The sequence below is a fragment of the Cherax quadricarinatus genome, chromosome 36, assembly GCF_038502225.1.
Source record: "Cherax quadricarinatus isolate ZL_2023a chromosome 36, ASM3850222v1, whole genome shotgun sequence".
Lineage (NCBI taxonomy): Eukaryota > Metazoa > Arthropoda > Malacostraca > Decapoda > Parastacidae > Cherax > Cherax quadricarinatus.
The window spans coordinates 9,249,285-9,276,784 of record NC_091327.1 but is presented as its reverse complement, the minus strand read 5'-3'; the positions used below and the strand labels follow the sequence as shown (position 1 = coordinate 9,276,784).

Sequence of the window (27,500 nt, the reverse complement as noted above, 5' to 3'; positions counted from 1 at the left end):
ATTGAGGCGGGTGTCGAGGTTTCTGGCTGTTTCACCTCCACAGGGTATAGTGTAAACTCCTGCATTGACTGGTTCGTGGTGCTTGGATTTTGTCCTGGTTATATCCTTTATTGAAGTGCTAGAAGCAATGGAGACTCTGGTGTTAGCTTGTGAAAGTGCTTTTGAGACGTTCAGTGCAACCTGACTGTTGGGAAGAATTATAACTTTGCTGGGAGTGGTGTATTACTTTTGTCACTACCACTACTACTACTACTACTACTTCCACTAGTGAACATCGAAATGGTACCTCACTAGTATTCACCTCACTCTGAGCCTTTATATACCCTCTGTGTCCATGTATTGTTTGTAATGGCTTGATAAAGCTCCTGGAGAGCGAAACGTTGCCACAATAAATGTCACATTAGTTGCACTTGTGTCCTTTTACTTTACATGAGAAACTTTGTTGATTTCCCTACTCACATCTCTGGCTCCTCCCTTGACCCAGTAGTGAGTGATCTGGCAGAAGGCATAGTCACTTGTCAACCCCTCGGCTACGTTGGATCGTCTGACCACATGGCTGTTTTTACGACACTTAAGATCCCAACAGAACGAGGTGAGGAGTCCACACTCACAACCTGGCTATGGGAAAGAGGTAATTGGCCAGCCCTTTGCTCTGAGCTCGCCACCACCGATTGGAATGCTCTTCTCCAAGGGGATGTTGACAACCAAGTGAAAGCCTTCACTGGACACATTCTTAATCTACAACAAGAACACATTCCTCACCGGCAATATGTGACGAAGCCTACAGATCAGCCTTGGTTTAGCTTTCGTTGTAGAGAGGCTGCTACTGCTAAGTACAAAGCATGGCGAAGGTATAAGTGACATCCTACCACCTATAACATGAACTTGCACAGGCAAGCCTGTAGGCATATGGGTGACGTTCAAAAGTGGGCAATTGCTAAATGGGAGGTGGACACTAAAAGCAAGCTAGCATCAGGTAGGGTAGGCTCCAAAACCTGGTGGTCCCTGGTCAAGGACAGACAAGGTTATCTGCCTGATGAACTCATTCCACCTCTAAATCGACAGAATGGGACCACCTCTACTAGTAGTCAAGAGAAGGCGGACCTCTTTGCTGAACACTTTGCTACCAAAATGCAAGTTCCTGATCCAGCAAGGGACCCTCCTTGGCTAGCTGCAAGAACTGTGTCAAAACTGTCAGTGGTGACAATAAGGCAGGAGGAGGTGCATTTCTTTCTTAAATCACTTGACCAAGAAAAGGCTGTGGGCCCAGACAAGTTGAACCCAAGATTGCTGAGAAGATGTGCAGACCAGCTAGCAGCACCTCTAACTCGCATCTTTCAGCACTGCCTAGTACAGTGTAAATGGCCCTCTCTATGGAAAGAGGCAAATGTAGTCCCTGTTCACAAAAAGAAGAGCAGAGCAGAAATCAGCAACTGTAGACCAGTGTCACTCCTGTCAATCACTGGTAAGATCCTTGAGACAATAATCTCAAGACAAATGACCGAGTTTTTCGACTACAGCTCACTACTTTGTGACTATCAATATGGCTTCAGGAAAGATTACTCTGCTGCTGATCTGTTGTTAAACCTCTCCACTAAGTGCCACCAGTCACTGGATGAATCTAAAGTCAGCTGTGTGGTAGCACTGGACATTGCTGGCGCTTTCGACCAGGTGTGGCACCAGGGCCTCTTAGCAAAACTTCAAGCACTGGGAATTGCAGGCTCTATGCTATGTCTCCTCAGTGATTACCTTCATGGAAGATCTCTAAGTGTACTTCTCAATGGAACAGAATCAGCAAGACATCCTATTGGGGCAAGTGTTCCACAAGGAAGCGTGCTGGGACCATTGTTATGGAATGTCTACTTCAACGACCTTCTTCATCTCATCCCAGAATCACATGCATATGCAGACGACTGTACACTGACATTCACTTATCCAAGAGAAGACATGCCAGCTGCTCTAAGCTATACCAATCACCAGCTAAGAGCTATATCAGCTTGGGGAAATAGATGGCGAGTAACATTTGCACCTGAGAAAACGCAAATGATGATCGTCTCTAGGCACCATGATGGTAATGCTGGTGCAGTAGTAAGGATGAATGGGAGGGTGTTGGCACCTGGAGAAGAAGTTGATATCCATGGGGTGAAATTTGACTCCAAACTAACCATGAAGAACCATGTTGTAAAACTTCCAAACAAGGCAGCCAGGAAGCTTACAGCACTTCGCCGAATCTTGCATCTGCTTGACAGTAGGGGTTGCAAGATTCTGTACGAGGCACAAGTATGCTCACACCTTGAGTATGCTCCACTTTCTTGGTCTGCCTCCCCCCCCCCTCATCTGCAACTGCTTGACAGAGTAGAGAACAGAGCAAGACGTCTCATCTCTCACCAGGACCCATCCTGGATAGATCTGTTATTTTAGCAGAGCCTTCAAGACAGGAGGGATGTGGGTGGCCTTACTGTTATGTACAAGGCCAATATTGCCAAAGTACCACACTTGGATCCACTTCGAGGACAGCGTGACACAAGCTTTTATGCCACAAGACAGGCAGAAAGCAGCAACTTCACTCTGGCTGTACACTTCTCCAGAACATCACTCCATCTGAGATCATATATACCCAGGATGACTCGAGTATGGAACACATTCGTACAGCATAATGATGTCAACGAAATAAAGTCAGTTGATCAAATGAAAATGCTGGCCCACAGATGGCTCCAACTTCATCCTGTTCCCTACTTGTATGTCTCATAACAATAAAAATGCTTTCAAATGAGCTTATGTAGGTAACAGCTCTTAGCTTGCTAATAAAGTTAGGAATCCTTAGCCTGTAAATAGCTTGTCAATAAAGCCAGGGATCCTTAACCTTGTCAAACCCTGTGTAGAGAGAGAGAGAGAGAGAGAGAGAGAGAGAGAGAGAGAGAGCGAGAGAGAGAGCGAGAGCGAGAGAGCTAGAGAGAGAGCGAGAGAGAGAGCGAGAGAGAGAGCGAGAGAGCAAGAGAGCGAGAGAGAGAGCGAGAGAGCGAGAGAGCGAGAGAGAGCGAGAGAGAGAGCGAGAGAGAGAGAGAGAGAGAGAGAGAGAGAGAGAGAGAGAGAGAGAGAGAGAGAGAGAGAGAGAGAGCGAGAGAGAGAGCGAGAGAGACAGCAAGAGCGAGAGAGAGCGAGAGCGAGAGAGAGCGAGAGAGCGAGACAGAGAGAGAGACAGAGAGAGAGAGAGAGACAGAGAGAGAGAGAGAGACAGAGAGAGAGAGAGAGACAGAGAGAGAGAGAGAGAGACAGAGAGAGAGACAGAAGAGAGAGACAGAAAGTTAGCATCAGGTAGGGTAGGCTCCAAAACCTGGTGGTCCCTGGTCAAGGACAGACAAGGTTATCTGCCTGATGAACTTATTCCACCTCTAAATCGACAGGATGGGACCACCTCTACTAGTAGTCAAGAGAAAGCTGACCTCTTTGCTGAACACTTTGCTACCAAAATGCAAGTTCCTGATCCAGCAAGGGACCCTCCTTGGCTAGCTGCAAGAACTGTGTCCAAACTGTCAGGGGTGACAATAAGGCAGGAGGAGGTGCATATCCTTCTTAAATCACTTGACCAAGAAAGGCTGGGGTGGGCTCCAGACAAGTTGAGCCCAAGATTGTTGAGAAGATGTCAGACCAGCTAGCAGCACCTCTAACTCAAGATCTTTCAGCACTGCCTAGTACAGTGCAAATGGCCCTCTCCATGGAAAGAGGCAAATGTAGTCCCTGTTCACAAAAAGAAGAGCAGAGCAGAAATCAGCAACTACAGACCAGTGTCACTCCTGTCAATCACTGGTAAGATCCTTGAGACAATAATCTCAAGACAAATGACAGATTTTTTTGACTACCACTCACTACTTTGTGATCGTCAATATGGCTTCAGGAAAGGTTACTCTGCTGCTGATCTGTTGTTAAACCTCTCCACTAAGTGGCACCAGTCACTGGATGAATCCAAAGTCAGCTGTGTGGTAGCACTGGACATTGCTGGCGCTTTCGGCGGTGTGTGGCACCAGGGCCTCTTAGCAAAACTTCAAGCACTGGGAATTGCAGGCTCTACGCTATGTCTCCTCAGTGATTACCTTCATGGTAGATCTCTAAGTGTAGTCCTCAATGGAACGGAATCAGCAAGACATCCTATTGGGGCAAGCGTTCCCCAAGGAAGTGTGCTGGGTCCACTGTTATGGAATGTCTACTTCAACGACCTTCTTCATCTCATCCCAGAATCACATGCATATGCAGACGACTGTACACTGACATTCACTTATCCAAGAGAAGAAATGCCAGCTGCTCTAAGCTTACATCAATCACCAGCTGAGAGCTATATCAGCTTGGGGAAATAGATGGCAAGTAACATTTGCACCTGAGAAAACGCAAATGATGATCGCCTCTAGGCACCATGATGGTAATGCTGGTGCAGTAGTAAGATGAATGGGAGGATGTTGGCACCTGGAGAAGAAGTTGATATCCTTGGGGTGAAATTTGACTCAAACTAACCATGAAGAACCATGTTGTAAATCTTGCAAACAAGGCAGCCAGGAAGCTTACAGCACTTCGCCGATCTCGTGATCTGCTTGACAGTAGGGGTTGCAAGATACTGTACGAGGCACAAGTACGCTCACACCTTGAGTATGCTCCACTTTCTTGGTTTGCCTGTCCCCCTCTCATCTGCGACTGCTTGACGGAGTAGAGAACAGAGCAAGCGTCCTCATCTCTCGCCTGGACCCATCCTGGATGGATCTGTCTTTTCAGCAGAGCCTTCAACATAGGAGGGATGTGGGTGGCCTTACTGTTATGTACAAGGCCAATATTGTCAAAATACCACACTTGGATCCACTTCGAGGACAGCGCGAAACAAGCTTTTATGCCACAAGACGGGCAGAAAGCAGCAACTTCACTCTGGCTGTACCCTTCTCCAGAACATCACTCCATCTGAGATCATACATACCCAGGATGACTCGAGTATGGAACACATCTGCTTCAGCATAATGATGTCAACGAGATAACGTCCAGTTGATCAAATGAAAATGCTGGCCCACAGATGGCTCCAACTTCATCCTGTTCCCTACTTGTATGTCTCATAACAATAAAAATGCTTTCAAATGAGCTGATGTAGGTAACAGCTCTTAGCTTGTCAATAAAGTTAGGAATCCTTAACCTGTAAATAGCTTGTCAATAAAGTAGGATCCTTAACCTTGTCAAACCATGTGTAAAAAAAAAAAAAAAAAAAAAAAAAAAAACATGGAAGATCTCTAAGTGTACTTCTCAATGGAACAGAATCAGCAAGACATCCTATTGGGGCAAGTGTTCCACAAGGAAGCGTGCTGGGACCATTGTTATGGAATGTCTACTTCAACGACCTTCTTCATCTCATCCCAGAATCACATGCATATGCAGACGACTGTACACTGACATTCACTTATCCAAGAGAAGACATGCCAGCTGCTCTAAGCTATACCAATCACCAGCTGAGAGCTATATCAGCTTGGGGAAATAGATGGCAAGTAACATTTCCACCTGAGAAAACGCAAATGATGATCGTCTCTAGGCACCATGATGGTAATGCTGGTGCAGTAGTAAGGATGAATGGGACGATGTTGGCACCTGGAGAAGAAGTTGATATCCATGGGGTGAAATTTGACTCCAAACTAACCATGAAGAACCATGTTGTAAAACTTCCAAACAAGGCAGCCAGGAAGCTTACAGCACTTCGCCGTATCTCGCATCTGCTTGACAGTAGGGGTTGCAAGATCCTGTACGAGGCACAAGTACGCTCACACCTTGAGTATGCTCCACTTTCTTGGTTTGCCTGCCCCCCCTCTCATCTGCGACTGCTTGACAGAGTTGAGAACAGAGCAAGACGTCTCATCTCTCGCCTGGACCCATCCTGGATAGATCTGTCATTTCAGCAGAGAATTCAACATAGGAGGGATGTGGGTGGCCTTACTGTTATGTACAAGGCCAATATTGTCAAAATACCACACTTGGATCCACTTCGAGGACAGCGTGAAACAAGCTTTTATGCCACAAGACGGGCAGAAAGCAGCAACTTCACTCTGGCTGTACCCTTCTCCAGAACATCACTCCATGTGAGATCATACATACCCAGGATGACTCGAGTATGGAACACATTCGTACAGCATAATGATGTCAACGAGATAAAGTCAGTTGATCAAATGAAAATGCTGGCCCACAGATGGCTCCAACTTCATCCTGTCCCGTACTTGTATGTCTCATAACAATAAAAATGCTTTCAAATGAGCTGATGTAGGTAACAGCTCTTAGCTTGCCAATAAAATTAGGAATCCTTAACCTGTAATATAGCTGTCAATAAAGCTAGGGATCCTTAACCTTGTCAAACCCTGTGTAAAAAAAAAAAAAAAAAAAAAAAGACAGAGACAGAGAGAGAGACAGAGAGACAGAGAGAGAGACAGACATACAGACAGAGACAGAGAGAGAGACAGAGAGAGACAGACAGAGACAGAGAGAGAGACAGAGAGAGAGAGACAGAGACAGACAGACAGACAGAGAGAGAGAGACACAGAGAGACACAGAGAGAGAGACAGAGAGACAGAGAGACACAGAGAGAGAGACAGAGAGACAGAGAGACACAGAGAGAGAGACAGAGACAGAGCAAGACAGAGAGACAGACAGACAGAGACAGACAGAGACAGAGAGACAGAGACAGAGACAGAGAGACAGAGAGAGAGAGAGAGAGAGAGAGAGAGAGAGAGAGAGAGAGAGAGAGAGAGAGAGAGAGAGAGAGAGAGAGAGAGAGAGAGAGAGAGAGACAGACAGACAGAGACAGAGAGACAGACAGAGACAGAGAGAGAGACAGAGAGAGAGAGACAGAGACAGAGACAGAGACAGACAGAAAGAGACAGAGACAGAGACAGACAGAGAGAGACAGAGAGAGAGACACACAGAGAGAGACACAGAGAGACACAGAGAGAGAGACAGAGAGACAGAGAGAGACAGAGAGAGAGACAGACAGACAGTAGGGGTTGCAAGATTCTGTACGAGGCACAAGTACGCTCACACATTGAATATGCTCCACTTTCTTGGTTTGCCTGTTCCCCTCTCTCATCTGTGACTGCTTGACAGAGTAGAGAACAGAGCAAGACGTCTCATCTCTCGCCTGGACCCATCCTGGATAGATCTGTCATTTCAGCAGAGCCTTCAACACAGGAGGGATGTGGGTGGCCTTACTGTTATGTACAAGGCCAATATTGTCAAAGTACCACACTTGGATCCACTTCGAGGACAGCGTGAAACAAGCTTTTATGCCACAAGACAGGCAGAAAGCAGCAACTTCACTCTGGCTGTACCCTTCTCGAGAACATCACTCCATCTGAGATCATATATACCCAGGATGACTCGAGTATGGAACACATTCGTACAGCATAATGTCAACGAGATAAAGTCAGCTGATCAAATGAAAATGCTATCCCACAGATATCTCCAACTTCATCCTGTTCCCTACTTGTGTGTCTCATAACAATAAAAATGCTTTCAAATGAGCTGATGTAGATAACAGCTCTTAGCTTGCCAATAAAGTTCGGAATCCTTAACCTGTAAATAGCTTGTCAATAAAGCTAGGGATCCTTAACCTAACCTTGTCAAACGCTGTGTAAAAAAATAAAAAAAAAAGGAGAGAGATAGAGAGAGATTGTTTCCCTAGCATAAAGTAGATCTTAGGCCTTAGATGGTTGATGTCACCATGGTTCCTCAACAAATTTATAGATGGGGTTGTAAATGAAGTGAATGTTGATTGGAGGATGGAGACTTGAGATGTGGTGTTGAAGGGCAACATGTGATATGAATAATGAATATTATGCAGAGAATTTGGAGCTTGGACATTTGATGAGGGAGTGGAATTACCAGAAGAATTAATCACAGAGCTCAGGAGAGGTTGTTGAGATGGTTTGAACATTTAGAGAGGTTAGAACAATATACGTACATGTATATATATATAGAGTACGGTAGGGTTATAATTGAAAGAATTAGAGGTAAGACAGAATGTAGGATTGCGGATGAGCAAGGAGGTTTCAGAGTGGGTAGGGGATGTGTAGATCAAGTGTTTACATTGAAGCATATATGTAAACAGTATTTAGATAAAGGTAGGGAAGTTTTTATTGCATTTATGGATTTAGAAAAGGCATATGATAGAGTGGATAGAGGAGCAATGTGGCAGATGTTGCAAGTATATGGAATAGGTGGTAAGTTACTAAATGCTGTAAAGAGTTTTTATGAGGATATTGAGGCTCAGGTTACATTGTGTAGAAGAGATGGAGACTACTTCCCAGTAAAAGTAGGTCTTAGACAGGGATGTGTAATGTCACCATGGTTGTTTAATATATTTATAGATGGGGTTGTAAAAGAAGTAAATGCTCGGGTGTTCGGGAGAGGGGTGGGATTAAATTATGGGGAATCAAATTCAAAATGGGAATTAACACAGTTACTTTTTGCTGATGATACTGTGCTTATGGGAGATTCTAAAAAAAAAATTGCAAAGGTTAGTGGATGAGTTTGGGAATGTGTGTAAAGGTAGAAAGTTGAAAGTGAACATAGAAAAGAGTAAGGTGATGAGGGTATCAAATGATTTAGATAAAGAAAAATTGGATATCAAATTGGGGAGGAGGAGTATGGAAGAAATGAATGTTTTCAGATACTTGGGAGTTGACGTGTCGGCGGATGGATTTATGAAGGATGAGGTTAATCATAGAATTGATGAGGGAAAAAAGGTGAGAGGTGCATTGAGGTATATGTGGAGTCAAAAAACGTTATCTATGGAGGCAAAGAAGGAAATGTATGAAAGTATAGTAGTACCAACACTCTTATATGGGTGTGAAGCTTGGGTGGTAAATGCAGCAGCGAAGAGACGGTTGGAGGCAGTGGAGATGTCCTGTCTAAGGGCAATGTGTGGTGTAAATATTATGCAGAAAATTCGGAGTGTGGAAATTAGGAAAAGGTGTGGAGTTAATAAAAGTATTAGTCAGAGGGCAGAAGAGGGGTTGTTGAGGTGGTTTGGTCATTTAGAGAGAATGGATCAAAGTAGAATGACATGGAAAGCATATAAATCTATAGGGGAAGGAAGGCGAGGTAGGGGTCGTCCTCGAAAGGGTTGGAGAGAGGGGGTAAAGGAGGTTTTGTGGGCAAGGGGCATGGACTTCCAGCAAGTGTGCGTGAGCGTGTTAGATAGGAGTGAATGGAGACGAATGGTACTTGGGACCTGACGATCTGTTGGAGTGTGAGCAGGGTAATATTTAGTGAAGGGATTCAGGGAAACCAGTTATTTTCATATAGTCGGACTTGAGTCCTGGAAATGGGAAGTACAATGCCTGCACATTAAAGGAGGGGTTTGGGATATTGGCAGTTTGGAGGGATATGTTGTGTATCTTTATACGTATATGCTTCTAAACTGTTGTATTCTGAGCACCTCTGCAAAAACAGTGATTATGTGTGAGTGTGGTGAAAGTGTTGAATGATGATGAAAGCATTTTCTTTTTGGGGATTTTCTTTCTTTTTTGGGTCACCCTGCCTCGGTGGGAGACGGCCGACTTGTTGAAAAAAAAAAATATATATATAGGATGAATAAGGGGGAAATATAAATCTGAGGTGTAGAGAAGAAAGGGTAGGTACTGTTCCTGTCAAGGATGGAGGGAGAGACTAAAGGAGATTTTGAGTGCTAGGAGCTTGGACACCCAACAGCTTGTGTGAGGATGTTAAAACAGATATGAATTGACATGTCAAGTGTAAAAAAGATAACATTATGAAGGGATTCAGGGGAAGCCAATTAGCCTGAACCGAGTACTAGAGGTGAGAAGTACAATGAAGGAGTGACCCTGTAATGTCAGCAGGCAAATGGCAAGACAGTAACTGAATTAGTGATGGTGAAAGTGTTTCCTCTTTTTTCAGGTCACCCTACCTCGGTGGTAGAAGGCTGGTGATAAAAAAAAATTGGACGATCCTAGCACGTCTTGCTAAGTTGCCAACTAAAAAGATTGAAGAATTGGAATCCAAAATATAAACTCCTGTTATGTCATGTGTCTACCACTTTGAGGATTTTAATTCTGGGTTAATTTTATGTGAGAGATTTAGTTTTTCCTGACACGCTCAACATTTTTTAAATAATCACCACCAATTTCATAAAAGCCTCATGAAGCCTCTAGCCAAAACTTTTATAGATAGCATCCATAGTTTCTATATTAATATTCACCTGAACTGTGAAGTCATCTCTGACGCCTTGGATGGTCAAGTCTTGTCGTAAAGATTTCAGTTGGTCACAGGCATATCGGTAATCTTGGTTGCGCACCCACTGACGTTTAATGTGCTCCAAAGATCGCTTCAAAGTATCCACCGTTCTGACTGTAGAAGGATCAGGTGCCTAAAAATAAAAAATAAAATTTACATATTCAAGATATCCCATTTGAAAATTTTGGTGTCACAAAATAATCTTAAAGTAATATAAGAAAGTCATTCACAGAGTATAGAACATCAAGAAAAGTTATCCACAAAAATATAACTTACCGCTGTTAGTCGAAGGTAAGGTTTTTCAAGAGCAGTTGAAGTTCCTATAATATGCATTGATGTCCAGTCAATATCATCTCCATCCACAGTAAAAGTGTTACTAATAGTTTTCGTAATATTAAGTTGCTTCTTTTTGCGTTGAGGTACTGGACATGGGCTTGGGCTTGGACCCCCATCATTAGCACTAAAACGAGCAGCTCTCTTCTGCAGCCTCTCAGATGTAGTAAACTCTGGATCCAGACTCATGCGACCATGTCTGGAGTAGAAGTGGCAGTCTGCCCTATATGTGCAAATGCATGTTAGATGCCAGACAAGACCTTCATGTAAAACAATGATAATTATGTTGACATAAATAAGCCCTGACCTGATTACTGTAAACAAATTCAAGACTTAATTCGTGAATTTAACGCTGCGACAAACTAAATAAAAGGAGACCCACAGCACATTTTCTGATAATTAAGACACAAATGAGTAAACACACACATGCACACACGTGTGCACACACAAACACACACATGGCTGCACACTCATGCACACGAGCTCGAACTCGACCCCTGCAACCTCAACTATGTGAGTACACACACGTGTGCACTTATGCACACGAGTGCATATGAAGGCACGTGTGGACATGAACATGTCCACACGTGAGCACAGACAAGCAGAGGAAACATGCACATAAGCTATGACTTGACCCCTGCAACCACAGCCTCGCCTCACTTTAAGGAAAGAGCACGGCACCAGACCTGGTAGCCCAAGCTAGAAAGGTGGGCTAGTGCAAAGATGAGTAGTGGGGGGGGGGGGGGGTTGAAGAGGGTTGGATGAGTTTTAAAAATGCAGTACAGGGATATCTTGCTACTCCTACTTACACTTTGGTCACACTTCACAGACACGCACCGGCATATATATAGATACATACCTCTAGGTTTTTCTCCTTTTTCTAAATAGCTCTTGTTCTTTTTTATTTCTTCTATTGTCCATGGGGAAGTGGAAAAGAATCTTTCCTCCGTAAGCCATGCGTGTCGTATGAGGCGACTAAAATGCCGGGAGCAATGGGCTAGTAACCCCTTCTCCTGTATACAATTACTAAAAAAGAGAAGAAGAAAAACTTTATAAAACTGGGTTGCTTAAATGTGCGTGGATGTAGTGCGGATGACAAGAAACAGATGATTGCTGATGTTATGAATGAAAAGAAGTTGGATGTCCTGGCCCTAAGCGAAACAAAGCTGAAGGGGGTAGGAGAGTTTCAGTGGGGGGAAATAAATGGGATTAAATCTGGAGTATCTGAGAGAGTTAGAGCAAAGGAAGGGGTAGCAGTAATGTTAAATGATCAGTTATGGAAGGAGAAAAGAGAATATGAATGTGTAAATTCAAGAATTATGTGGATTAAAGTAAAGGTTGGATGCGAGAAGTGGGTCATAATAAGCGTGTATGCACCTGGAGAAGAGAGGAATGCAGAGGAGAGAGAGAGATTTTGGGAGATGTTAAGTGAATGTATAGGAGCCTTTGAACCAAGTGAGAGAGTAATTGTGGTAGGGGACTTGAATGCTAAAGTAGGAGAAACTTTTAGAGAGGGTGTGGTAGGTAAGTTTGGGGTGCCAGGTGTAAATGATAATGGGAGCCCTTTGATTGAACTTTGTATAGAAAGGGGTTTAGTTATAGGTAATACATATTTTAAGAAAAAGAGGATAAATAAGTATACACGATATGATGTAGGGCGAAATGACAGTAGTTTGTTGGATTATGTATTGGTAGATAAAAGACTGTTGAGTAGACTTCAGGATGTACATGTTTATAGAGGGGCCACAGATATATCAGATCACTTTCTAGTTGTAGCTACACTGAGAGTAAAAGGTAGATGGGATACAAGGAGAATAGAAGCATCAGGGAAGAGAGAGGTGAAGGTTTATAAACTAAAAGAGGAGGCAGTTAGGGTAAGATATTAACAGCTATTGGAGGATAGATGGGCTAATGAGAGCATAGGCAATGGGGTCGAAGAGGTATGGGGTAGGTTTAAAAATGTAGTGTTAGAGTGTTCAGCAGAAGTTTGTGGTTACAGGAAAGTGGGTGCAGGAGGGAAGAGGAGCGATTGGTGGAATGATGATGTAAAGAGAGTAGTAAGGGAGAAAAAGTTAGCATATGAGAAGTTTTTACAAAGTAGAAGTGATGCAAGGAGGGAAGAGTATATGGAGAAAAAGAGAGAGGTTAAGAGAGTGGTGAAGCAATGTAAAAAGAGAGCAAATGAGAGAGTGGGTGAGATGTTATCAACAAATTTTGTTGAAAATAAGAAAAAGTTTTGGAGTGAGATTAACAAGTTAAGAAAGCCTAGAGAACAAATTGATTTGTCAGTTAAAAATAGGAGAGGAGAGTTATTAAATGGAGAGTTAGAGGTATTGGGAAGATGGAAGGAATATTTTGAGGAATTGTTAAATGTTGATGAAGATAGGGAAGCTGTGATTTCGTGTATAGGGCAAGGAGGAATAACATCTTGTAGGAGTGAGGAAGAGCCAGTTGTGAGTGTGGGGGAAGTTCGTGAGGCAGTAGGTAAAATGAAAGGGGGTAAGGCAGCCGGGATTGATGGGATAAAGATAGAAATGTTAAAAGCAGGTGGGGATATAGTTTTGGAGTGGTTGGTGCAATTATTTAATAAATGTATGGAAGAGGGTAAGGTACCTAGGGATTGGCAGAGAGCATGCATAGTTCCTTTGTATAAAGGCAAAGGGGATAAAAGAGAGTGCAAAAATTATAGGGGGATAAGTCTGTTGAGTGTACCTGGTAAAGTGTATGGTAGAGTTATAATTGAAAGAATTAAGAGTAAGACGGAGAATAGGATAGCAGATGAGCAAGGAGGCTTTAGGAAAGGTAGGGGGTGTGTGGACCAGGTGTTTACAGTGAAACATATAAGTGAACAGTATTTAGATAAGGCTAAAGAGGTCTTTGTGGCATTTATGGATTTGGAAAAGGCGTATGACAGGGTGGATAGGGGGGCAATGTGGCAGATGTTGCAAGTGTATGGTGTAGGAGGTAGGTTACTGAAAGCAGTGAAGAGTTTTTACGAGGATAGTGAGGCTCAAGTTAGAGTATGTAGGAAAGAGGGAAATTTTTTCCCAGTAAAAGTAGGCCTTAGACAAGGATGTGTGATGTCACCGTGGTTGTTTAATATATTTATAGATGGGGTTGTAAGAGAAGTAAATGCGAGGGTCTTGGCAAGAGGCGTGGAGTTAAAAGATAAAGAATCACACACAAAGTGGGAGTTGTCACAGCTGCTCTTTGCTGATGACACTGTGCTCTTGGGAGATTCTGAAGAGAAGTTGCAGAGATTGGTGGATGAATTTGGTAGGGTGTGCAAAAGAAGAAAATTAAAGGTGAATACAGGAAAGAGTAAGGTTATGAGGATAACAAAAAGATTAGGTGATGAAAGATTGAATATCAGATTGGAGGGAGAGAGTATGGAGGAGGTGAACGTATTCAGATATTTGGGAGTGGACGTGTCAGCGGATGGGTCTATGAAAGATGAGGTGAATCATAGAATTGATGAGGGAAAAAGAGTGAGTGGTGCACTTAGGAGTCTGTGGAGACAAAGAACTTTGTCCTTGGAGGCAAAGAGGGGAATGTATGAGAGTATAGTTTTACCAACGCTCTTATATGGGTGTGAAGCGTGGGTGATGAATGTTGCAGCGAGGAGAAGGCTGGAGGCAGTGGAGATGTCATGTCTGAGGGCAATGTGTGGTGTGAATATAATGCAGAGAATTCGTAGTTTGGAAGTTAGGAGGAGGTGCGGGATTACCAAAACTGTTGTCCAGAGGGCTGAGGAAGGGTTGTTGAGGTGGTTCGGACATGTAGAGAGAATGGAGCGAAACAGAATGACTTCAAGAGTGTATCAGTCTGTAGTGGAAGGAAGGCGGGGTAGGGGTCGGCCTAGGAAGGGTTGGAGGGAGGGGGTAAAGGAGGTTTTGTGTGCGAGGGGCTTGGACTTCCAGCAGGCATGCGTGAGCGTGTTTGATAGGAGTGAATGGAGACAAATGGTTTTTAATACTTGACGTGCTGTTGGAGTGTGAGCAAAGTAACATTTATGAAGGGATTCAGGGAAACCGGCAGGCCGGACTTGAGTTCTGGAGATGGGAAGTACAGTGCCTGCACTCTGAAGGAGGGGTGTTAATGTTGCAGTTTTAAAAACTGTAGTGTAAAGCACCCTTCTGGCAAGACAGTGATGGAGTGAATGATGGTGAAAGTTTTTCTTTTTCGGGCCACCCTGCCTTGGTGGGAATCGGCCGGTGTGATAATAAAAAAAAATAAAAATGTGGGGTAGAAGTTTGTTTTTATAGGAGGGGGGGTGCAGGAGGAAAGAGGAGTGATTGATGGAATGATGAAGTAAAGGGTGTGATAAAAGAGAAAAAGTTAGCTTATGAGAGGTTTTTACAAAGCAGAAGTGTTATAAGAAGAGCAGAGTATATGAAGAGTAAACGAAAGGTGAAGAGAGTGGTGAGAGAGTGCAAAAGGAGAGCAGATGATAGAGTGGGAGAGGCACTGTCAAGAAATTTTAATGAAAATAAGAAAAAATTTTGGAGTTAAACAAGTTAAGAAAGCCTAGGGAATGTATGGATTTGTCAGTTAAAAACAGAGTAGGGGAGTTAGTAGATGGGGAGAGGGAGGTATTAGGTAGATGGCGAGAATATTTTGAGGAACTTTTAAATGTTGAGGAAGAAAGGGAGGCAGTAATTTCATGCACTGGCCAGGGAGGTATACCATCTTTTAGGAGTGAAGAAGAGCAGAATGTAAGTGTGGGGAAGGTACGTGAGGCATTACGTAGAATGAAAGGGGGTAAAGCAGTTTGAACTGATGGGATCATGACAGAAATGTTAAAAGCATTAAAAGCAGGGGGGATATAGTGTTGGAGTGGTTGGTACTTTTGTTTAATAAATGTATAAAAGAGGGGAAGGTACCTAGGGATTGGCAGAGAGCATGTATAGTCCCTTTATATAAAGGGAAGGAGGACAAAAGAGATTGTAAAAATTATAGAGGAATAAGTTTATTGAGTATACCAGGAAAAGCGTACGGTAGGGTTATTATTGAAAGAATTAGAGGTAAGACAGAATGTAGGATTGCTGATGAGCAAGGAGGTTTCAGAGTGGGTAGGGGATGTGTAGATCAAGTGTTTATATTGAAGCATATATGTGAACAGTATTTAGATAAAGGTACGGAAGTTTTTATTGCATTTATGGCTTTAGAAAAGGCATATGATTGAGTGGATAGGGGAGCAATGTAGCAGATGTTGCAAGCATATGGAATAGATGATAAGTTACTAAATGCTGTAAAGAGTTTTTATGAGGGTAGTGAGGCTCAGGTTAGGGTGTAGAAGAGAGGGAGACTACTTCCTCATAAAAGTAGGTCTTAGACAGGGATGTGTAATGTCACCATGGTTGTTTAATATATTTATAGATGGGGTTGTAAAATAAGTAAATGCTAGGGTGTTCGGGAGTGGGGTGGGATTAAATTATGGGGAATCAAATACAAAATGGGAATTGATACAGTTACTTTTTGCTGATGATACTGTGCTCATGGGAGATTCTAAAGAAAAATTGCGAAGGTTAGTGGATGAGTTTGGGAGTGTGTGTAAAGGTAGAAAGTTGAAAGTGAACATAGAAAAGAGTAAGGTGATGAGGGTATCAAATGATTTAGATAAAGAAAAATTGGATATCAAATTGGGGAGGAGTATGGAAGAAGTGAATATTTTCAGATACTTGGGAGTTGACGTGTCGGCGGATGGATTTATGAAGGATGAGGTTAATCAAAGAGTTGATGAAGGAAAAAAGGCGAGTGGTGGAGTCAAAAAGCGTTATCTATGGAGGCAAAGAAGGGAATGTATGAAAGTATAGTAGTACCAACACTCTTATATGGGTGTGAAACTTGGGTTGTGAATGCAGCAGCGAGGAGGCGGTTGGAGGCAGTGGAGATGTCCTGTCTAAGGGCAATGTGTGGTGTAAATATTATGCAGAAAATTCGGAGTGTGGAAATTAGGAGAAGGTGTGGAGTTAATAAAAGTATTAATCAGAGGGCTGAAGAGGGGTTGTTGAGGTAGTTTGGTCATTTAGAGAGAATGGATCAAAGTAGAATGACATGGAGAGCATTTAAATCTGTAGGAGAAGGATGGCAGGGTAGGGGTCATCCTCGAAAGGGTTGGAAAGAGGGGGTAAAGGAGGTTTTGTGGGCAAGGGGCTTGGACTTCCAGCAAGCGTGCATGAGCGTGTTAGATAGGAGTGAATGGAGACGAATGATACTTGGGACCTGATGATCTGTTGGAGTGTGAGCAGGGTAATATTTAGTGAAGGGATTCAGGGAAACCGGTTATTTTCATATAGTCGGACTTGAGTCCTGGAAATGGGAAGTACAATGCCTGCACTTTAAAGGAGGGGTTTGGGATATTGGCAGTTTGGAGGGATATGTTGTGTATCTTTATACGTATATGCTTCTAAACTGTTGTATTCTGAGCACCTCTGCAAAAACAGTGATAATGTGTGAGTGTGGTGAAAGTGTTGAATGATGATGAAAGTATTTTCTTTTTGGGGATTTTCTTTCTTTTTTTTTTGGGTCACCCTGCCTCGGTGGGAGACGGCCGACTTGTTGAAAAAAAAAAAAATTACATCCCCTTTATTTATTCCTGTTTTCCATTTATACACCTCGATCATATTCCCCCTAATTCTACGCCTTTCAAGAAAGTGCAGATTCAGGCCCCTCAGTCTATCCTCATAGGGAAGATTTCTGATACAGTGGACCCCCGCTTAACTATCACCTCCAAATGCGACCAATTATGTAAGTGTATTTATGTAAGTGCCTTTGTACGTGTATGTTTGGGGGTCTGAAATGGACTAATCTACTTCACAATATTCCTTATGGGAACAAATTCGGTCAGTACTGGTACCTGAACACACTTCTGGAATGAAAAAAGATCGTTAATCGGGGGTCCACTGTATATGGGATCATCTTTGTCATCTTCCTCTGTACGTTTTCCAGAGCATTTATATCCATTCTGTAATACGGTGACCAGAACTGAGCAGCATAATCTAAATGAGGCCTAACCAAGTATATACAGAATTGAAGAACAACCTGAGGACTTCTATTATTTATACTTCTAGATATGAAGCCAAGAATTCTGTTAGCTTTGTTGCAAACACTAATGCACTGCTGTGTTGGTTTCAGATTACTGCTAACCGGAACTCCTAAATCCTTTTCGCAATCAGCAGTATTAAGTGAGGAGAGGCTGTACTAAAGCTAAAAAGAAAAACTTTTGTTTTTCTTTTTGGGCCACCCTGCTTCAGTGGGATACAGCTGGTTTGTTGAAATAAGATCTCTTTCTCAATCGCAAATTTTTAATTTTGTGTGAAACTGGCCAAATTGCAATTTTGATCACTGTATTGGGTTGGTGAAATAGGTAAATAGGGGCTTCTTGTACTCAAACAATAAAATGGAAGGAATACTAGCAAAATAGCTACAAGTTTGGTTGACTGGAAAAATAGGACTCAAAATGGGCAAAATATCACCGAGTCCACTAAATTTGTGAGAGTGTAATTCCATAATTTTACACCATATTTTGTACTTTTGGTTTCATTACCTTTGGAAGAAGGTTCTCTATCATTTCACAAGAATTTTTTTTTTTTAATTCTTGGATCCTGAGATCAATTCCCAGATCATGAGCCTGGACCCTGAGAGCAATTCTCAGATCAGGGGTCTGGACCCTGAAAGGGCTAAAGATAGTGAGGCAAGGGCCCATGAAGTGGATGGGACAATGAGGAACACGAGGTTATATCAATCATGGAGTGCATTGGAGGACAGGAGGAGTGTGTGCAGGTGGCAAATTCTCAGAGGACTGAAAGGAAATACTAAGAGACTCAAAAGTAGTAACTACAACCCACCAACTAACAACACGAGACTGGCAGGAATACGAGGGCAGCAACACAGTGATGGTTGACACCATAGTTGAAGCAGCTAGGAGTGTGCACAGGACCAAGGCAGACTCACTTATCAAGGGTGATTTCAACCATAAAGAAATAGATTGGGAGAACTGGGACCACATGCTGGACTAGAAACGAGTAGGGCTAAAAAGATGGAAGCAATTTGGGAAAATTTTATATGCCAGCATGTTAAGGATACAACAAGAGAGATGTGCAGGCAAGGTTGGACGTAGTTTACCACAATTATGTCCGATGCAGGAGAAACAACATAAGAGCCACCTGGGCTCTAGTGACTATGCAGTACTGAACTTCAAAGTACCTTGTGGAACTAAACATAGAGGGAAGAATGGCATGTGGAGAGTGCAAGAAGCCATGCTGTACAAGAAGGAACTGTACAGCAAAGAGGGAATTCTTGAATGCAGTGCAGAGGTTAAAGAAACTGGAGGGAAAGTCGGTGAATGATATGATGAAATACATAGATGGGATGTGCCAAGATGAAAAGAAGGAAATAGATAAGACAAAGAGAGAACCCTGGTTCAATTAAAGATGCAGAGAGGAAAACAAAAGAGAAACATAAGAGCATGAAAGCAAAGGACAGATGAGAACAGAGAAAAAAGCAAATTAGCCAAAAATGAAAATGCAAGGATGAGAAAGGCTGAGCGACATTTGAAGAATGACATAACGAAGGCTAAATCTGAACCAAAGCTGCTTCACAATCACATCAGGAGAAAAATAACAGTAAAAGACAAGGTAATTCAACTAAACGAGAAGAGCTCACAGAAAATGACAAGCCTGTGAAGTGCTGAACAAGAGATTTCAAGAGGTCTTCTTAGTAGAAATAAGCAATGTCAGAAAGTCCATGGAAATGAATACATCAACAAGTACTGGACACCATACACACAGCAGGGGTAGGAGTAAAAAAAAAAAAAAAAAAAAAATTGATGGAGCTGGATACAATAAAAGCTATGGTCCTGATAAGGCATCACCATAGACTCGGCTAGAGGAAGCAATAGCACTGTCTGAACTGCTAATCATGATCTACAAGTCATTGAACATAAGACAGTTGCCAGAGATCTGGAACACAGTAAACCCTCTGAGGGTCGGTCACGTACAAGTACATCATTGCAGCCAGGGTCAGTCACGTACTTGTACATCTAAATTCTAGCACCTTCAAATCTGGTAGAAGAAAGCTGGCAGGCCTACATATGAAAGAATGGGTCTGTGGGGTCAGTGTGCGCAGTATACAAAAAATCCTGAAGCACGCTGTGCATGAGAAAAAAAACTCCGACAGTGTTTTTGGTTTAAAACAGTGACTTTCTAGTGTATTTTCATATGGCATTTATGGTTGTATTCTCATTTCCTTGGTCTCATTTGATAGAATGGAAGATATATTACAGAAATCGAGATGATTTTGATTGGTTTCACGATGACAAGTACCTTGAAATTGAGCTCAAAGTAGCGAAAATTATCGATTTTTACTGATCTTCAAGAGTAAACAAATCACGCCACACGTCCAATACACATCAACTGGTCAGTCTAATACAGTGGACCCCCGCCTTACGATATTAATCCGTTCCTGAGAGCTCATCGTAAGCTGAAATTATCGTTAGAAAATTAATTTTCCCCATAAGAAATAATGGAAATCAAATTTATCCGTTCCTGACACCCCAAAGTATAAAAAAAAAATTTTACCACATGAAATATTAATTTTAATACACACAAACTGAAGAAGACATGCACAATTACTATTCTACTAAGAATAGAATACATGACACTTACCTTTATTGAAGATCTGGTGATGATTGATGGGATGGGAGGAGGGGAGAGTGTGGAAGTTGTTGTTTAGAAGGAGAATCCCCTTCCATTAGGACTTGAGGTAGCAAGTCCTTTTCTGGGGTTCCTTCCCTTCTTTTCTTAATGCCACTAGGATCAGCTTGAGAGTCACTGGACCTCTGTCGCACAACAAATCTGTCCATAGAGCTCTGTACTTCCCATTCCTTTAAGACTTTCCTAAAATGGGCCAAAACATTGTCATTGTACAGGTTGCCAACACAGCTTGCAGTAGCTGTGTCAGGGTGATTTTCATCCATAAAGGTTTGCAGTTCAATCCATTTTCCACACATTTCCTTAATCTCTTCTTCAATTCCATACTAATTCTCGCCCCTTTTTACCACAAGGATGGCACTAGAAGCTTTCTTGGGGGTCCATGGTGACTTATTTTGCAGTTACAAGCGCTAAAAACACTGGGATAATGTGAAATGTACTGAATGTATGCGTAGATGCGAGCGTAATGGCTGGCTAGTAAACACTGGGGCTGAGGCCACACATGGGACGCGTCCTGGATGAACCGTGTAAGGTGAGTTTTTTATCGTGAGGCGAGGCAAAATTTTTGTGTTCAAATGCTCCGTATGGCGGATTTAACGTAACGCGATGTGTTCGTAAGGCGGGGGTCCACTGTGTTCTTTTACAACTGCGCTGACATCATTTATACCATTTTTACAATGATGCAGTAGTATACATGACAGAAAACCTTCTATTTTCTCTGAGAATAAAAATTCAAAATGTATTGCAAAAGTAATATAAGAGGGGCCTAGAGATGTGACTAATGTACAGATGAAATGTTATTTTAGTGCCATGAATGTCTGTCTTGTTTATTCTGGACCCTATTTCGAAATTGGCATCTTTTGAAATTTGTAAAAAATTACGCAAATTGCCAATTTCTGACCACTTTATTGGGTAGTTGAAATCATAACTGGGTGGATTCTTGTACTCAGTCAATAGAACAAATGGAGTTCTAGGGAAATAGCTATGATTTTAGTCAACTGCAACACTGGAATTGGCTGAAAATAGGCCTCGAAGTGGGTGAAATCGCTGAGACAGCTAACTTCACGAGAGTATAATTCTACACGTTTTCCATCAAGTTTCATACTTTTGGTGTCATTATGATCGGAAAAAGATTCTCTATCATTTCATAAGACAAAATAATTTATTTTTTATCAAAAATTTTTCGACCTTGAGAATGAGTTTGGGAGAGGGCCTCTTGACCCTTTCACAGGGTTGGTGCTTTACTAGTACGGCTTGCACGCTAGGGTTGCTGCCATACTAGTACACATAAATTCTAGCGCCCTCAAATCTAGTGAGAGAAAGCTGGTAGGCCTACATATGAAAGAATGGGTCTATGTGGTCAGTGTGCACAGTATAAAAAAAAATCCTGCAGCACACAGTGCATAATGAGAAAAAAAAAAACTCCGACCGTGTTTTTGGTTTAAAACAGCGACTTTGCAGTGTATTTTCGTGTGCTATTCATGGTTGTATTCTAGTTTTCCTGGTCACATTTTATAGAAAGGAAGACACATTATGGAAATTGAGATGATTTTTATTGGTTTCACAATGAAAAGTACCTTGAAATTGAGCTCCAAGTAGCAGAAAGGTTTGATTTTTGCCAAAGTTCAAAAGTAAATAAATCAAGCCATGCGTACAATACACGTCAACTGGCGAGTCTAATATTCTTTCACAAGTGCACTGATATTATTTATACCATTTCTACACTAATGCAGTAGTCTGCATAACAGTAAATTTTCGATTTTTTGCGAGAATAAAAATTCAAAGTGGAAAGTAAAAGAAATGTAACAGAGGCCTGGGGACGTGACTAATGTACAGAGGAAATGTTATTTTAGTGCCAGGAATGTCTGTCTTGTTTATTCTGGACCCTATTTGGAAATTGGCATCTTTTGAAATTTGTGTGAAATTGGCAAAATTGCAAATTTCGGACCACTTTATTGGATAATTGAAATCGGTAAATGGGTGGTTTCTTGTACTCTTTTTTTTTTCAACAAGTCGGCCGTCTCCCACCGAGGCAGGGTGACCCAAAAAAGAGAAAGAAAATCCCCAAAAAGAAAATACTTTCATCATCATTCAACACTTTCACCACACTCACATATTATCACTGTTTTTGCAGAGGTGCTCAGAATACAACAGTTTAGAAGCATATACGTATAAAGATACACAACATATCCCTCTAAACTGCCAATATCCCAAACCCCTCCTTTAAAGTGCAGGCATTGTACTTCCCATTTCCAGGACTCAAGTCCGACTATATGAAAATAACCGGTTTCCCTGAATCCCTTCACTAAATATTACCCTGCTCACACTCCAACAGATCGTCAGGTCCCAAGTATCATTCGTCTCCATTCACTCCTATCTAACACGCTCATGCACGCTTGCTGGAAGTCCAAGCCCCTTGCCCACAAAACCTCCTTTACCCTCTCTTTCCAACCCTTTCAAGGACGACCTCTACCCCTCCTTCCTTTCCCTATAGATTTATATGCTTTCCATGTCATTCTACTTTGATCCATTCTCTCTAAATGACCAAACCACCTCAACAACCCCTCTTCTGCCCTCTGATTAATGCTTTTATTAACTCCACACATTCTCCTAATTTCCACACTCTGAATTTTCTGCATAATATTTACACCACACATTGCCCTTAGACAGGACATCTCCACTGCCTCCAACCATCTCCTCACTGCTGCATTTACCACCCAAGCTACACATCCATGTAAGAGTGTTGGTACTAATATACTTTCATACATTCCCTTCTTTGCCTCCATAGATAACGTTTTTTGATTCTACATATACCTCAACGCACCACTCACCTTTTTTCCCTCATCAATTCTATGATTAACCTCATCCTTCATAAAACCATCCGCCGACACGTCAACTCCCAAGTATATCTGAAAACATTCACTTCTTCCATACTCCTCCTCAATTTGATATCCAATTTTTCTTTATCTAAATCATTTGATACCCTCATCACCTTACTCTTTTGTATGTTCACTTTCAACTTTCTACCTTTACACACATTCTCAAACTCATCCACTAGCCTTTGCAATTTTTCTTTAGAATCTCCCACAAGCACAGTATCATCAGCAAAAAGTAACTGTATCAGTTCCCATTTTGAATTTGATTCCCCATAATTTAATCCCACCCCTCTCCCGAACACCCTAGCATTTACTTCTTTTACAACCCCATCTATAAATATATTAAACAACCATGGTGACATTACACATCCCTGTCTAAGACCTACTTTTACCGGGAAGTATTCTCCCTCTCTTCTACATACCCTAACCTGAGCCTCACTATCCTCATAAAAGCGCTTTACAGCATTTAGTAACTTACCACCTATTCCATATACAGTGGACCCCCGCATAACGGACGCCTTGCATAGCGGACGCTTTGATCGCTAAAATTTTGCCCCGCATAGCGCCCAAAAACCCGCTCAGCGGCCTTCGTCCGAGACGCGTCCAATGTGCAGCCTGAGCCAGCCTCATATGTTCCGCCGGTGGCATTGTTTACCAGCCAGCCTCCGCGGTAACATTCAAGCATACAATCGGAATATTTCGTATTATTACAGTGTTTTCTGTGCTGTTTCTGGAAAATAAGTGACCATGGGCCCCAAGAAAGCTTCTAGTTCCAACCCTACAGCAATAAGGGTTAGAATTCCTATAGAAATGAAGAAAGAGATCATAACCTGAGCCTCACTATCCTCATAAAAGCTCTTTACAGCATTTAGTAACTTACCACCTATGGACCTACATTACTCAGGAGGAAAAGGCACTCCCAGGACATAAGCCTATGAAAGACAGGCTTACTTTGTTGATGTGTGCCAATGCTAGTGGTGATTGCAAAGTTAAGCCTTTATTAGTGTATCACTCTGAAACTCCCAGAGCGTTCAGGCAAAAGAATGTCCTCAAGGATAATTTGTGTGTGCTGTGGAGGGCAAACAGTAAGGCATGGGTCACTAGGGAATTTTTCTATAACTGGTTACACCATGCATTTGCCCCCAATGTGAAAGATTACCTAACTGAAAAGAAATTAGAACTTAAGTGCCTCCTGGTGTTAGACAATGCCCCTGGTCATCCTACAGACGTGGCAGAGCGACTTTATGGGGACATGAGCTTCATTAAGGTGAAGTTTTTGCCTCCTAATACCACTCCTCTCCTGCAGCCCATGGACCAGCAGGTCATTTCCAACTTCAAGAAACTGTACACAAAAGCTATGTTTCAAAAGTGCTTTGAAGTGACCACAGACACTCGATTGACTCTAAAAGAGTTTTGGAAGGATCACTTTAATATCCTCAATTGTGTAAACCTTATAGGTAAGGCTTGGGAGGGAGTGACTAAGAGAACCTTGAACTCTGCTTGGAAGAAACTGTGGCCAGAATGTGTAGACAAAAGGGATTTTGAAGGGTTTGAGGCTAACCCTGAGAGGAGTATACCAGTTGAGGAATCAATTGTGGCATTGGGGAAGTCCTTGGGGTTGGAGGTTAGTGGGGATGATGTGGAAGAGTTGGTGGAGGAGGACAATGAAGAACTAACCACTGATGAGCTGATAGATCAACTTCAAGAGCAAGAGGCCAGACCTGGGGAAACTGGTTCAAAGGAGGGGAGAGAGAAATTGAAGGAATTGCCTACTTCAAAGATTAAGGAAATGTGTGCAAAATGGCTTGAAGTGCAAACCTTTTTTGATGAAAATCACCCTCACACAGCTATTGCAAGCCGTGCTGGTGACTGTTACAATGACAATGTTGTGAACCACTTTAGACAAATCATAAAGGAACGAGAGGTACAGGCCACTATGGACAGATATGTTGTGCGAAAGAAGTCCAGTGACTCTGAAGCTGGTCCTAGTGGCATTAAAAGAAGAAGGGAAGTAACCCCAGAAAAGGACTTGCCTCCTCAAGTCTTAATGGAAGGGGATTCCCCTTCTAAACACTAACACTCTCTCTCCCCTCCTCCCATCCCATCAATCATCACCAGATCTTCAATAAAAGTAAGTGTCATGTAATTGTGCATGCCTTTTTCAGTTTGTGTGTACTAAAATTAAAATTTTTTTGTGGTAAAAAAAATTTTTTTTCATACTTTTGGGTGTCTTGCACGGATTAATTTTATTTCCATTATTTCTTATGGGGAAAATTCATTCACATAGCGAACATTTCGCATAACAGCCAGCCCTCTTGCACGGATTAAGGTCGCTATGCGGGGGTCCACTGTACTTGCACATTCAATAGAAAAAAAATGGAGTTCTAGTGAAATAGTTATGATTTTTGTCGACTGGTATGTTGGAATTGGTCGAAAATAGGGCTCAAAATGGGTGAAATTGCCAATGCGTAAACATCGTTGAGACCGCTAACTTCGCGAGAGCACAATTCCACAAGTTTTCCATCAAATTTCATACTTTTGGTGTCATTATGATCGGGAAAAGATTCTCTATCATTTCATGAGATTTTTTTTTTTTTTTTTTCAAAAAATTTCCGACCCTGAGAACAAGTTTAGGAGAGGGCCTGCCGACCCCGATAGGGTTAATATAGTACAGGTCGGCCATCACTAATCCGGCATCATTGGGACCTGTAGTGTGCCGGATTAGTGAGCCTGCCAGATTACCGAGTGGTTAGGTTAGAATACACTTAATTAACCTATCAGTAGAGACTCTTTCTGCTACATTTTCCTCATTTTCATCACTGCTTTCTCCTCCACTGGCTTGCTGCTGTGGATTTACAACCATCTGCACAATTTCTGAGTCAGTTTATCTATGAAATTTGAATCAGTATAATGATTTGAGCCAGTATAATGATGAAATTCGAAATTATGCTAGTCGAAATTAGTGCCGGATTACTGATGGAACCGGTTAACTGACTGCCGGATTAGTGATGGCCAACCTGTACCTACGTTTGAGAAGAGAGATAGGCAGGAGGCACTGAACCACAACTGGAAAGAGAGAGGGTTAGGTGGATTGTATTCTCTTAGATTACAAGAAAGCATTTGTTATTGTATCTCACATGAGACTGGAGCAAAAATTAGAGAAGCAGGCAGGAATAACTGGGAAAGTACTCTGGTGGATCAAGGAGTACTTTAGGGGAAGGATGCAAAGAGCGACTGTCTGGGAATAGATGTCAGAATGAGGAAGAGTAACAAGCAGTTTACCACAAGGATTAGTATTAGGACCAGTGCTATTTCAGGTTTATGTGAATGACATACCAGATGGAATTAAGCCAGATGTATCCCTATTCTCTTATGATATATAATTTATGAGGAATATACAAACAGATGAGGATAGATGCACAAATAACCCGCACATAGAAGAGAAGAACTTACGACGACGTTTCAGTCTGACTTGGACCATTTACACGTGCAACTTTGTAACGGTTCGAGTCGGATCGAAACGTTGTCGTAAGCTCCTCTCTTCTATGTGCCGGCCATTTGTGTATTGTTCCAGTCATGGCATTGTGCCTTTTTCTGAGGATAGGGAAAAGCTGCAAAAAGATCTGGACAAATTGCAGGGTTGGTCAGATAAGTGGTTGTTTGAATTCATCCCCAACAAATGTACCTCATTCAAAGAGGACCTGAGAGTAAGCATAGTGCCTACCATATCACCTCAGGCTCACATCAAGTCACATGAAATCATAACACGAGTGCAAACAAACCACTGTATGGGTGGAGCTGTAACTCATTTGCTGCAGGTTCAAGCCCCACCCATACAGTGGTTGGCCCACATCAACTGAATAACCTCTGTAGCCAAAACTCAACAGGCAAATTTAAGACTGGCCTTCAGGAATGTCAACAGTCATTCTGGGCACTTCATATAACATGTTAGGCCAAACTTTGAGTATGCAGGACCAATATGGAATCCACACCTTAGGAAGCATGTTAAGAAACTAGAGAAAGTGCAGAAATATACAACAAGGCTTGTTCCTGAGTTAAGGAGCATGCAAGGTGAATGAAATTGGAGGACAAAAAAAAAAACAGGGAAGATATGATAACAACATACACAATACTCAGGTTAACAGGGAAGAGAGGGTGGCCAATAATGGTGATTGTGGTCAAAAGAAATGACACTGTTTTGATCTGATAGTAACAAAAGACAAATTTTTAAACAATGGGCTTTATCCAGGGGATTTTCTTGTGTATTTTTGAAGTCCCTTAAATCCAAGTTTAAAGTGAGGGTTAATTGTACTTC

General features: G+C 42.1%; 1 protein-coding gene across 2 annotated transcripts in view; it reads right to left on the bottom strand.

The window, feature by feature from the left end:
• Positions 1 to 27,500, bottom strand: part of LOC128691416 (leukocyte receptor cluster member 8 homolog) — a 120,334-nt gene that overhangs the window by 11,313 nt on the left and 81,521 nt on the right. For both annotated transcript variants that reach the window (XM_053780286.2, XM_053780287.2), the window contains exons 6-7: positions 10,540 to 10,819; positions 10,229 to 10,396 (exon numbers count right to left, since the gene is read on the bottom strand). In XM_053780286.2, the coding sequence (XP_053636261.2) occupies positions 10,229 to 10,396; positions 10,540 to 10,819 (448 nt within the window). The remainder of the gene's footprint in view (positions 1 to 10,228; positions 10,397 to 10,539; positions 10,820 to 27,500) is intronic.